Consider the following 13056-nt stretch of genomic DNA (forward strand, 5'->3'; position numbering starts at 1 on the left):
AGGAGATGTGATCATACATTTTGAAAACATACTCTAAATCATAAATAGACATTAAAATAGCATCTTCATACCCTGTAAATTGACAAAGTAGATTTTAAATAGAAATGTTAATACTGTAGGAACTGTGGGAAGGCAGGCACATTATTAAATTTCGTAGAACTGTGAATTGGTCCAGCCTTTCTAGATACCAGTTTGAGCTTAGGCAGGAGAAGTTATTGCTTGGGCCCATTGTTCCCACTACTGGGCATATGCGTCAGGAAGACAGAAGCCAAAATGTTAATAGCATTAATCTTTGTGGTGTCAAAGAACTGGAAACAAATGAGTGCCTGTCAGCCAGGGAATAACTGAAAAAAACTAGTTTGTAAGTATAATAGAATAGCATCAGGCAATAAAAAATGGGAGGTTTGAAGATTTAAAAAAAAAAAAGCTGGAAAGATTTGCATGAACTGATGCAGAGTGAAAAAAGCAAACCCAAAAAGAACAGTATACACAATGGTAAGAACAGTGTCAGTGAAAAGATCCCTAAGAGAAAGCCAAACTCAGAGTAATTGAAAACCAGTAATGGTCCCAGAGAACAGATAAGGAAACATACAACCCTTCTCGTGGCAAAAAAGTAGATACTATTAGGGCAGAATATTGTTTACATTGTCAGAGACAGTCACCATTAGGTGCTTTGCTCAATTTTTTTTCTTTATTAAAAAGAAGATTTAGTATGGTGGTGGGGTTGGGGGAGTGATGAGTGAAGAAGAAAGATTTCCAAAAACTACCTATGTAAAAACAAAGCATCGAAAAACCTTTTTTTTTTATCCCCTTTTTAAATAAACAAATGATAGCATTTGCTCATTTGATTCCACAGCTATTTAAGAGTATTGAACCATATGACCTAATGAAAATCAGGCAGAGGGGAGACCAGTTTAATATGATAAAACCTTGATTAACCAGAGCTCCATGTAGCATCTTTACATAGTAGATACTCAGTAAACCCTACTCCGTCCCTCCCCAAATGCATGAACTTTCATGCTGGTCAAGGCATTGTGGTAGACTGGAAAGAGTGTTGAATTTGCAGCTAGAGTATATGGGTTTAAATTCTGGCTGTGCTACTTACTACTTGTATGACCCTGGGTAAGTCCCATTATCAGTGCAAGAAGGAGTTGGACTAGAATGATCCTTTATAATTATAAACCTTCTATCTAATAACTAAAATTTCCTCCCTGTATGCAGATTTCAGGGAAAAGAGGCAAAAATTACTAACAAGTATTTAGTTTAAAAGCAATATCCAGAATATAGTCTCGGTTTAGTAAACATTCAGTACAATCTCCTGTATCTTCTACATGTATACTCCTATATCTTCTACATTCTACTAATGCATAATTAGTGAGGTAGCTCTGTGCATAGAGCACTGGGCCTGAAGTTAAGAAGACCTGAGTTTAAACATGGCCTCAGACACTAGCTGTGTGACCCTATGCAAGTCACCCACATCCCAGGGTTGTTACGAGAATAAAATGGAATAATACTTTAAAAGTGCTTTGCAAACAATAAAGCACTATATAAATGCTAACTATTAGAATGCAGGTGCTAAGGCTTTGAAGATTGTGAATCACAGATTTAAGTTCTGTTCATCATACTTAGTAAGGGTTAAGTGGTATGAAAACGTGTTAGAAAATCTTATAGAAACAAGAGTTATAGATGCTTAAAGGCCTCACCTCTACTTACCTAAAAAATACAGTAAACTACACATACTTTTCTTCAGTATCCCAGTAAGTATAAGGTATTATGGTTTTCCTTTTGGTGTGCTTTCTGGTTATTTTCTGTTGCACCACTCTAGTGCAGGCTCTCATCACCTTGCTCCTTGATTACTGCAATAGTTACTGGTGGGTCTGCTTGCCTCAAGTGTCTCCTCACTCTAGTTTATTCTCCATTTAGCCACTGAAGTGATTTTCCTAACACTTAGGTAAGATCATGTTCTCCTCCACCTCTGTCTGTATTCAATAAATTCCGGTGGCTTCCTATTGCCTCCAAGATCAAATGCAAAATGCTCTGACTTTCAAAGCCTTCATAACCTAGGCCCTCCTACCTTACTAGTCTACTTTCACCTTTCTCCTCACATACTCTTTGATCCAGTGATAATGGCCTCCTGACTGTTTGATGACCAAGACACTCCATTTCTAAGCTCTAGGCATTTTCTCTGGCTATCCCCCATGCCTGGAATGCTCTCCTCCTCTGTTCCAACTGCTGACCTCCCTGGCCTCCTTTAAGTCCCAACTAAAATCCTACCTTCTACAGGAAGCCTTCTCTAACCTCTCTTAATTCCAGTGCTTTCACTCTTTTTAAATATTTCTATTTTCCTGTGTGTAGCTTGTTTGGATGTATTTGTTTGCTTGTTGTCTCCCCTTTTTTGTAAGCTCCTTGAGGATTGTTGTTTAGTTGTTTTTCAGTTGTGTCTGCCCGTTCTTTGTGACCCCCTTTTTGGGGGTTTTCTTGGCAAAGATACTGGAGTGATTTGCCATTTCCTTCTCCATCTCCTTTTAAAGATGAGGAAACTGAGACAAACAGGATTAAGTAACTTGCCCAGGGTCACGCAGCTAGTAAGTGTCTAAGGCCAGATTTGAACTCAGGTCTGTCCTGACTCCAGGCCCAGTGCTCTATCCACTGTGCCACCTCACTGCCTTGAGGATATCCTGTCCTTGAGGATTGGTATTTCTTTTACCTCTTTTTGTATCCCCAATTCTTAGCACAGTGCCTGGGCCATAGTAGGTGCTTAATAAATGTTAATTAAATTGAATTGAAATTGGGTTTGTGAAGGAATTTCAAGCATATTTTTTGTTTGTAGATTCTTGTCTACATTCCCTGCCGCCCCCCCCCCCCCCCCCCCCCCGCTTAATCTGGTGCTGGGATAAATGGTAGTAAGTGTTAAACATGAATTACTAAGAAGAGAAAGAAGCATCATCCACAGAAAATCCACAATATGACCCAAATTCTTTGTTGCAGATTGAACTGAAGTTATTTATTTGAAGGACATGTGAGTACAGACAGCAGTGGGCAAGAACAGGATGACCCAAAGACTGTGTACATACAGGAGGATCTTTAAGACTGTTCCTAAGTAGTCTGTATTACCATGCTAAGTTGAGAGAGGATGAATCTTAAAACTCTTTTAGTCTTTCCACCAAAAATCTTTGAAAGGTACAGATTACAGTGTTAGAACTCTTTGGTACTTCCTGTAATTCCACTGTTTTGTAGTTAGTTTTCTAGGAGAAGGAGTTTGGGGACCAGGGCAGGCAAGCAGTGGTTTCTTGTTTATAATTGTGTAGCTTTTTGACTTGCTTTGTCTTAGGATAGACAGTACATTATAGCTGAAAATCATCTATTAAAAAGGGAAACTTTTAAAAATTAAAATAAATTCCCCAATAGATAAATTTATTGTCAGAGAATATGAACAGCTTTCTAAGGAAGCTCCAGATCACTAGTGATTAAAGAAAAGCAAATTAAAACAGCTCTGAGGTTCCACCTTATGTCCATCATATTGGCAGAAGTGACAAAAGAAGAAAGTGACAGATGTTGGAGGAGCTTACTGGAAAATAGGCATACTAGTGTACTGTTAGTGGTGCTATGAATTGATCCAGCTATTTTAGAAATTAATTTGGAACTATACCCAAAATATTATAAAACTGTGCATGGCTTTTTGCCCAGTTATACCTCTATTTAGGCCCATAACCCAAGGAAATCAAAGAAAAAGGAAACTGGAAATTAAGAGAGTATTCTTCTATTGGGGAAGGCTAAACATATATGTATGGTATCTGAAGGTAATAGAATATTATTAGACTATATGAAATGGTGAAATTAACAGTTTCATAGGAAACTGATAAAACGTGTATTAATTAAGGCAAAGTAAAGTTAGCAGAACCAGTAGAACAATTTATATGACAAAAGCCTTATGGGGGGAAAAAAATTCTGAAAGACAGAACACTTGAATCAGTGCAGTGATTAGAGGACTAAAGGTGAAATGTGCCACCATGGAGGTGTTGGACTTAAAATGCAGAATGAAGCATATTTTTGTATATAGCCAATGTGGGAAATTTGTTTTGCCTGACTTTGCATATTTTTGTGAGAGTTTGATTTTCATCTTATTGTTCATTTGGAGGTAATGGGAGGAAGAGATAATAAATATTTATAGTTTTAAAATAAGAATGACTTGCAGTGGTATTTTTGAAACCTGTATTGTTCTCTCAGGAGAGAATACCTTTGGAATTGCTATAGTTCTGTAATATTTCTTCCAACTCTTTAGAGCTTTGCTTATATTTATATTTTCTCTTTTTCTGTAGAATTTCCAGGTGATATCAATCCTCTTACAAAGGAAAAGGGTGGCCCCAAAGGCCCTGAACCTACTCGATATGGAGATTGGGAACGAAAAGGACGTTGTGTGGATTTTTAATAGTCCAACTCTTAAGAAACTGGTCTCTTCATCTGAATGGAGTATATTTAAGTTCTGCATGTTCCTTTTTTTTTTTAACTAAAAAATCATCAGTCCAGAAAAGATTGTTTTGGAAGTATTTCTGCATTAGCACATTTGTTATTACAGATTTGTTAATGAAGAGATAAGTTCAGAACTGCCTATTAATTTATCAGTTAAATTAAAATTACTTATATAATAAGTTCTATAATTTAATTTTTTGGGGGGTTAAAGTGGTTCATGGTTTGAAAAGGTTTTACTGGAACATAAAATGTCATAAACCCCCAAATATATGTTTCTGGGTTTAGTCTCTTGTCTTCCTGGCTGAAAGCTGTGGAAACAAGTACTTGAGGTACCATAACTGAGATCTTAAGAAATAATTATATTATTTATGCAAAGTAATCCATTTCAGTTCCACTAATTGAGAATTTGTGATAATTTGAACAAGCAAATTAGACTACCATACCATTATTATCTGCAAAGAAAGATTTTTCCAAGCAGGTAATAGCATAACCAGCATTTCAGTTAAGCAAATGCTTATTGAATACCTTCTCTATACCTAACACTGTGCTAGATTGGGGAAGGGAGAAGTAACAGAAGGAAAAAGAGGCATAGACTTGGCCTTCAGGAGCTTATGGTGTGTTTGGGGAAATAATCGCATAGTTTTCCAAATTGTGGGTTGGACCACATTGGTAGGGGACAAGTCTTCTGTCTGTGGGGTCAGGAAAGTTTGAAGCAGTGACCAAAATTATTAAATATTTTAAAATATAATTCTTGGATAAATACATCCTTTTATTTAATTGGAAGTTCAAGTCAAAATGGACATGTGAAACTAGCATGAGATTCTTGACAATTGGTGAGGTAGCAGAAAGGGAGGATAAGTTATACAGCTGAAGGCAGTGTGCCCCAACATAGGTGGCATGCCAGGGAATAGTTGGATTACATGGAGAAAGGACCTGGTCCTTAACACTAGAGGGAGGGATTGGGTACTGTTATCCCCCAAAGCTGCTTAAATGCTCCCTACCAGCCTTTCCTTATGTCAGGTGAGACTGGAAGAGGTCAGTTAATTGGCATTTGGACCATTCGCACAGCCCTTCCCTCTGATGCAGAATCCTAACCTTTTGACAATGAATTCAGTTCACTGATTATTTTATGTTTTATGTTACTATTACTTTATGTGTAAGTTTTGCTTTTTTTTAATAAAATTATGATAAATACTTAATTTTACTTGAATAAAATGCAAGCTAAGAAAAATTTTTGTGTTGATTGTTTTGTGAAAAAGGGAAGCATATATATAAAAAGCAACATCCCACTTTTAAAAAATACACGTATATACATATACATATATATGTGGGGTGTAGAGTGTGTTCAGGAAAGAATAGTACCTCTGGTGTGAAGGCTGCTGAGCCTTTTCAGTGCTGCTTTCCACCCTTGGTGTCTACCTGTTTCACCTAACTCTTACTTGTGGCTCCAAGAAGCTGTAACATGCACAGTGGCTACACCCCGGTGGCAGATGGACTAAACCAGGTCAAGGGTAACCAAGGAGTCTTAAACCTGTTGGTGATTTGGGGGCGATGTCTACCTCAAACATGTGAAGACTTCCCCTGGTGGAATGGGCAGATGAGAACAGTTTGTTCCAACGGCCATAAAGGCAGCTGAAGCAGGCACTGCGGAGTGCTTCAAGCTTGGTTAGACAGACATTGAAGACACCAAGGTCATCCACTGCATCTTGAGCCATTGCCAGTCATCTTGATTCTGTCCCGCCACTGGATTTTGATGACTCTGGAGGAGAGAGTGAGACCGACAACTTCGTGCAACTCCACCTCACTTAAATTCAATTTACACACGAATCAAAGGATCACCCATACCATTTTACATACGTATGTATGTATATGAAATTTGGAAATTATTGCCCTAGAGAGTAGCAGATACAACATAGGAAGAATATCAGTAAAGAGGAATAGTAAATCACAGGAGACAATATGCAAAAAGAAGACCTGCAAAATCATGGCCTCAGTTCTATAAACAAATATAATTTGACTTCAGGGAGTCACAGAGACATTGTGGGATGGAACTTAGGACAAGAATATGTTTCTAGGAACATGACAACATGGCATGAACTTGAAAAGGGAAGGTAGAAATTTTGTGAACTGCAGTGGGGATGCATAGTGAAGATCAATGGAAGAAGAAACATGATGTCATTGAAGTATATTATAAATCATAAACTTGACATGGAGTGATGATACAATAATAATTAAGAACTTAAAATGTATAGACACTTTCAGGACTAATAAAGCAGAGTTGCTGATAAATTCTTGACTTGTCATAATGATTGCATTCTCCAAGGGATATAGGAAGCAACAGGGGATGGTACTATTCTGGACTTGATTTATACCCAGTGAGTGTTGATTGCTATACTAAAAGTGATGGGGAAATCTTGAAGGGATTCAAGAATTTTATCTTAGTGCTCGAAAAGAAAGGAAGAAACTACAAATGTTCAATGCACATCCTAGATTTGAGAGGAGTGGATTTCATAGAGTTTAGAGAATGGGTGGTTAAGATCCTTTGGTCTGAAGAAAGTTGAGAAGTTTTCAGGAACAGTTCTAATGGCACAAGTGATTCTGATGAGAAGGGACAAACTATCTAAAAGAGATCAAAGTGATTGCTTTGGGAATTCATGAACCAACTTAGATTTTAGATCCATGTTTAGAAGAAGAAAGCAAAGACAAGTAACAGAATATAAATACATATATAAAAGGTGGCACTATCCTTCCTGAAAAAAAATCAATCCCAACTCAGAAGGAATTAAAGCTGGTAATAAATCTTAAGGACTACAAAAAGGGTTTTTTTTTAAGCAAAAGATTATTTTATGAAGATTATATTTTTAAATATAATGTCCATGTTCAACATGGACTAATTAATTAATAATCAAATTGATGGTCAGTATCTCTCTTGGTAACCAAAGACAAAACCATGAGATCCTTGAATACTTAAATATCTTTGGAAAAGGAGGTTCCCCTGACAAGTAAAAGTCAACCCTGATTAATGAACAATTAATGAGGGGGTAGACATATTAATGAAGAAGTGGGCTAAAAGTCTTTAGCTCATCCTGCTGAGAACTTGGCTTGATCCTGAGACTTGGCCACCACCAGCAATCTGGATAAAGGAATCCATATCTATGCAGACCACTATGGTTAGTTTTCTTTTTTATAAATCGGGTTCCCCGAGGCCCTAATGGAGGGGTATGGTGACATGGGCTAATTTCCTAAGGGCAGTAATCTGCATAGATTAGATTCTGTTTGTAAGGTCTTCTAGTTGGGTGAAATCCCCTGCCCAAAATTGCAGAGCATTTACCCAGAGGCAATCTCATCTATCAGCAATGTCCTTCAGAGACTGACTGACTGGCCTTCTGGGGCTGGTCCCTGAATGAGGAAATAGAAAGGAAAAACCTCTATCCTAATTTAATAATTGGTTATTAGTATAATAGAAACATAATCACTTCCCTCAAAACTTTGGGTTGTCGTTTAACCACTTCTGAATCCATTTCACTTTACTATCATCTAGCTTACATCTTTTCATCTTCACAAAGATTTTTGTCAAATGCTTTACTGAAACCTAGGTATACAAATGTCTGTATCATACTCCTGTCTGGTTACTCAGCCAAAGAAATGCGGTTAATCTAGTAGGACCTGTTTTTGATGAAACTATACAATTTTTGCTAACCACCACTTCCTTTTCTCCATGTCTTCAAACTATCTCTTTAACTTGTTCCAGAATTCAGTCAGGAATTTAAATCAACTTTACTTGCTTTAGCTTATAGATGCTTTCCTCTTCCCTTTTTTGAAAATTGATTAATTTGCCCTTCTTGAGTCCTTCTCCAATACTCAGCTTTCAAGGATTACTAACAAATTACATTCTAGTTCAGAACAAAAAAATTTGTAAGGAACAAAGATCAATTACGTCTGTCAGTTCTTTCAATACCCTGGGATGCAGTTTTAATAGGTCTAGTGATTTGAATTTGGTGAGGGTAGTTAAGGCACTTTAAATATCTCCTCATTTATCCTGGGTTTTAATTGACAGCCATTTTTGTTCTATCTTTTCTAAATCAGAGAAAAAGAAAAAATGAAGTAACTATCTTATTTTCATCAGTTTATCGCTGTCCAGTCTATGTTGAAAAGTGGTCCTCGTCCCTTTAAAAAAGGATAGACAGACACTTCAATAGAAACTTCCAGTTGAGTATTAATTACCCAGAACTCTGTCTCTCGACTTTTCATTGGTCTCAGTTTAGTCATTATTAGAAGAATACTAACTATTAAATTGAAGTTTCTATTGAAGTGTCTGTCCATCATTGGCCACGTATTAATAGACATTTTTATCCAAAACTTTAATGAAGCCATAAATGTCATGCTTATACGAAAAAGATGGCTAGTACATGGGACAAAATATCCAAAAGATAATGGGATGTTCTGTAGGCATCTCAAACTCAACATGTCCAAAACAGAACTTATTATGTGCCTCTTGGAAACCCTGTGTGACTTCAAGAACTACCTCAAGTGCCATCTCCTTCAAGAGGCCTGTCTGATCTGCTCTTCATTAATACCCCTCTCTCCATTATATATTTATCTTCTATACATCCTATGTTTGTCTGTGAACATGTTATATCCTCTTAGTAAATTATAAGCTCCTTGAGAGTCAGGACTATCTCACTTTTGTCTTTTGTGTCCTTTGTGTCTGGCAGGCACTTAAATGTTTGCTAATGAACTTTTTAAAAAAAAGTCTCATTGATTTTCAAAACATCTGTCATTTCCTAATGACTCTTCCTCCTCAGCCAAATAGAGCCTTCTCAACAACTATATCATTCCTCCAAAACCAAGCCCCCTATTCTACACTTTCCTTTTTCTCTCAAAGTTGCCACCTTTTTCTAGTCTTAATCTTGGAGTAATCCTTAGTCTCCTCATCCTACATATCTAATCAGTTGTTAAATCTTTCTACCTCTGCAACATCTCACTTCTGACCCCTTCTCTCTTCTTAAACAGCTACCATTTTAGTTCAGGCCTTTACCTTTTGCCTTGATTAGTATATCAGCCTCCTAATTGATCTCCCTACCTCAAGTTACACCTAACTCCAATCCATCTATACATTTGCCCAACTGATTTTCCAAAACAGCAAATCTGACCATGTCACTCTTTTCCTCAAACTCCAGCGGCTTTCTATTTCTTCCAGGATAAAATATAAACTCTTCTTTTGTTTGGAAGGCCCTTGATTACTTGGCTGCAACGTATCATTTCAACCTCTTTGCATGTTACTACCCTATCTGCACTCTCTGATCTAGCCAAAATGACCTCTTCCGCACACATTTATCTGTGCTTTTGCTTTGGCTGTCCCTCATACCTGGAATGCATTCTTTCTCCACCACTGCTTCGTAGAATTCTCTTCCTTCAGTATGCAGCTTAAGCAACACCTTCTCTTAACCTGGGTTCTGTGAATAATAACAAACAACTAACGTGTAGTGCTAACTATATGCCAAGAACTGTGCTAAGTGCTTTATAATTATTATCTCATTTGGTCCTCACGAAAGCCTTGGGAGGTAGGCGCTATTATTATCCCCATTTTGTAGATGAGGAGATTGAGGCAAACCGAGGTTAAGTGATTTGCCCAGTCACACAGCTAGTAAGTTTCTGAGGCTGAATTTGAATTTAGGTCTTTTGACTCCCAAGTCCATGATCTATCCTCTGCACCATTTAGCTACCCTATGAACTTGTATTATTAATATTTTTGTAATTGCATTTCAATATGATCAGTTACCTTTTTTTAAGTTTTATTGATATTTTGTTTCTACATTACATTTACAGATTATTCTCACTTCCTGAAAGGTGTCTTGAAACAAAGCAAAACAGTTAAGTAAAACTAATATGTCTACATAGGTATGTCTCATTCTGCACCCTAAATCCATCACCCTTCTGTAATGGATAGCATGTTTCATATCAGTCCCCTGGAATCACAGATGGTCATTGTATCGATCCTAGTTCTTTCAGTTTTCAAAGTGGTTTGTTTTTGCAGTGTTGTTATTGTGTAAATTATTCTCTTGGTTCTGTTCATTTCATTCTTCTGTTGATAAAAATCTTCAAAATTGTTCATTTTTATAGTATTGATGTTGTAGTATAAATTGTTCTCATTCTGCTTATTTCACTCTGCATCAGTTCATTAAGTCTTTCCTTGTCTTTTTGAAGTCATCTACTTTCTCATTTTTTACAATACAACAGTACTACATCGAATTAATGCACCACACTTTATCCACTTCTCACACGTTGAACATCCTCTTAGTTTACAAATTTTGCCACCACAAAAAGAGCTATTTTAACAATTTTTTGTGTGTTAAGGGCCTTTTCCTGTTTCTTTGATCTCTTTTGGGTGAGGTCTAGCAATGCCATAGCTGGATGAAAGAGTATACAACATTTAGTAACTTTTTGTGTATAATTGCTTCCCAGAATTACCTGTTTATGGGTCCACCAACAGTGTATCAGTGTACCTGTTTTACCACAATTCCTCCAACATTCATCACTTTCCTTTTTTATCTTCTTCACCACTCCAGTGGGTGTGAGGTAGAATCCCAGATTTAATTTAATTTACATTTCTCTAATTGATGGTGATGTGTAACATTTTTTTTTAATGTGGCTATAGATAGCCCAGGTTTCTTCTCTTGAGAAGAAACTGTTCATATCCTTAGACCATTTATCAGTTGAAGAATGGCTCTTTTTCTTATAAATTTGAAACATTCTTACATATCTTGAAAAATTAGACCTTTATCAGAGAAATTTGTTGCAAAGATTTTTTTCCCACTTCTTTCCCTTTAATCCTAGCTTTATTATATTTGCTTGTATAAAAACTTTTAAATTTTATGTAATCAGAATTATTCATTTTATGTCTCTATTCCTTGTTTGGTCATAAACTTTCTGGTCTCCATAAATCAGATAAGTAATTTTTTCCAAGTTTCTCTAGTTTGTTTATCACGTGGCCTTTTATATCTAGGTCACATACCCATTTGTAGTTTGTCTTTGTATGACATGTGAGGTGTTTTTCTATATTACTATCCAGTTTTCCCAATAGTTTTTGTCAAATAGCAAGTGTTTATCAAATACTGAGGTATATGTACTTCTATATATTTTATGCCTATACCTATACCTCGATATATTTTATACCTAATCTGACCCACTGATAAAGCTCCATTTTTCTAATATGTATAAAATTGTTTTAATAATTAGTGCTTTGCAGTCTAGTTTGAGTTCTAACATTGATAAGCCCCCTTTGTTCTCATTTCTTTTCATTATTTCTCTTAAGATTCTTGACCTTTTTTACCTTCATATGCATTTTGTTATTTTTTCTAGTTCTCTAAAGTAATCATTTGGTTGGTTTGGCACTGAATATGTAAATTAATTTAGGTAAATTATTCACTCTTATATTGACTCATCCTACCCATGAGCAATTAATATTTTTCCAATTATTTAGGTCTACTTTATTTCCATAAATATGTTTATGTAGTTCCTGGGTATATTTTGTTAAATAGACTCCCAGGTACTTTATATATTATGTAGCAATTTTAAATGTAATTTCTATTTCTTCATGCTGGGTATTGGTGCTGTGAGATGGTAAATGACAAGTGACTCTCCAAAAAAAAGTTAAAATGTGTTCCCAACACACTTTTAAATTTGATTTGCATTATTAAATTTTTCTCCATCACTTTAAGTCTAGACAATCAACCAAACAATAAATCAAGCCCAGATGTGTAATGTTTGCCCAGTTTCTGAGAAATAAATGCCCACATTAAAAATTTAACAATTGGCTCTCTTGAGCTGATTCAAGCTGACTCAAGCTGGCCCTAATACACTTTTGATTATATAAAAATGCTGATGATTTATGTGGATTTATATCTTATCCCTTAAGTTTGCTGAAGTTATTAATTGTCTTACTTAATTTTAGGTTAACTTGTTAGGATTCTTTAAGTACACTAGCATATCATCTGCAGAAAGGGATCATTTTGTTTCTTCTTTACCTGTGGGTGTGCCCTCATTTCTTTTTCTTGTCTTATTGCTATAGCCAGCATTTCCAGTACTGTGTGAAATGGAGGTGGCAATAATGGACATCCTTCTTTAACATGAATTTTTTGGAAGGAATTATAATTTATCTCCATTGCAACTAATAGTAGCTCTTGGCTTTTAGATATTTGCTATTTATCATTTTAAAGAAAGGTCCATTTATTCCTGTGTTTTCTGTTTTTGGGTTTTTTTTGTCTTTTAAATAAATTGGTATTATATTTTGTCAGAAGCTTTTTCTGGATCTAATGACATTATCATTTGATTTTTGTTGATTTTGCCATTAATGTGATTAATGAAGTTTATAGTTTTCTTGATATTAAACCCTGCATTCCTGGTGTAAATCCAATCTATTCATAGTGTATAATTTCTTTGATAGGTTTAGTCTCTTTCCTAGTATTTTATTTAAAATTTTTGCATCTATGTTCATTAGGGATATTGGTCTATAGTTTTCTTTTTATATTTTGATACATTTTATATATTTGATACTCACAGATTTATATATAAAGACCACATCTG

The 13056-nt window shown here is 35.8% G+C and overlaps 1 protein-coding gene across 1 annotated transcript in view; it reads left to right on the forward strand.

The window, feature by feature from the left end:
• The window catches only part of SDHAF4 (succinate dehydrogenase complex assembly factor 4), a 28935-nt gene extending 23234 nt beyond the window's left edge, over positions 1-5701 (forward strand). The window contains exon 4 of the mRNA XM_027852903.1: positions 4320-5701. Within this exon, the coding sequence (XP_027708704.1) occupies positions 4320-4429 (110 nt within the window). The 3' untranslated portion in view covers positions 4430-5701. The remainder of the gene's footprint in view (positions 1-4319) is intronic.
• The last annotated feature ends 7355 nt before the right edge of the window (positions 5702-13056 follow it).

This window comes from Vombatus ursinus, unplaced genomic scaffold (genome assembly GCF_900497805.2).
Source record: "Vombatus ursinus unplaced genomic scaffold, bare-nosed wombat genome assembly UNPS02009835.1, whole genome shotgun sequence".
NCBI lineage: Eukaryota > Metazoa > Chordata > Mammalia > Diprotodontia > Vombatidae > Vombatus > Vombatus ursinus.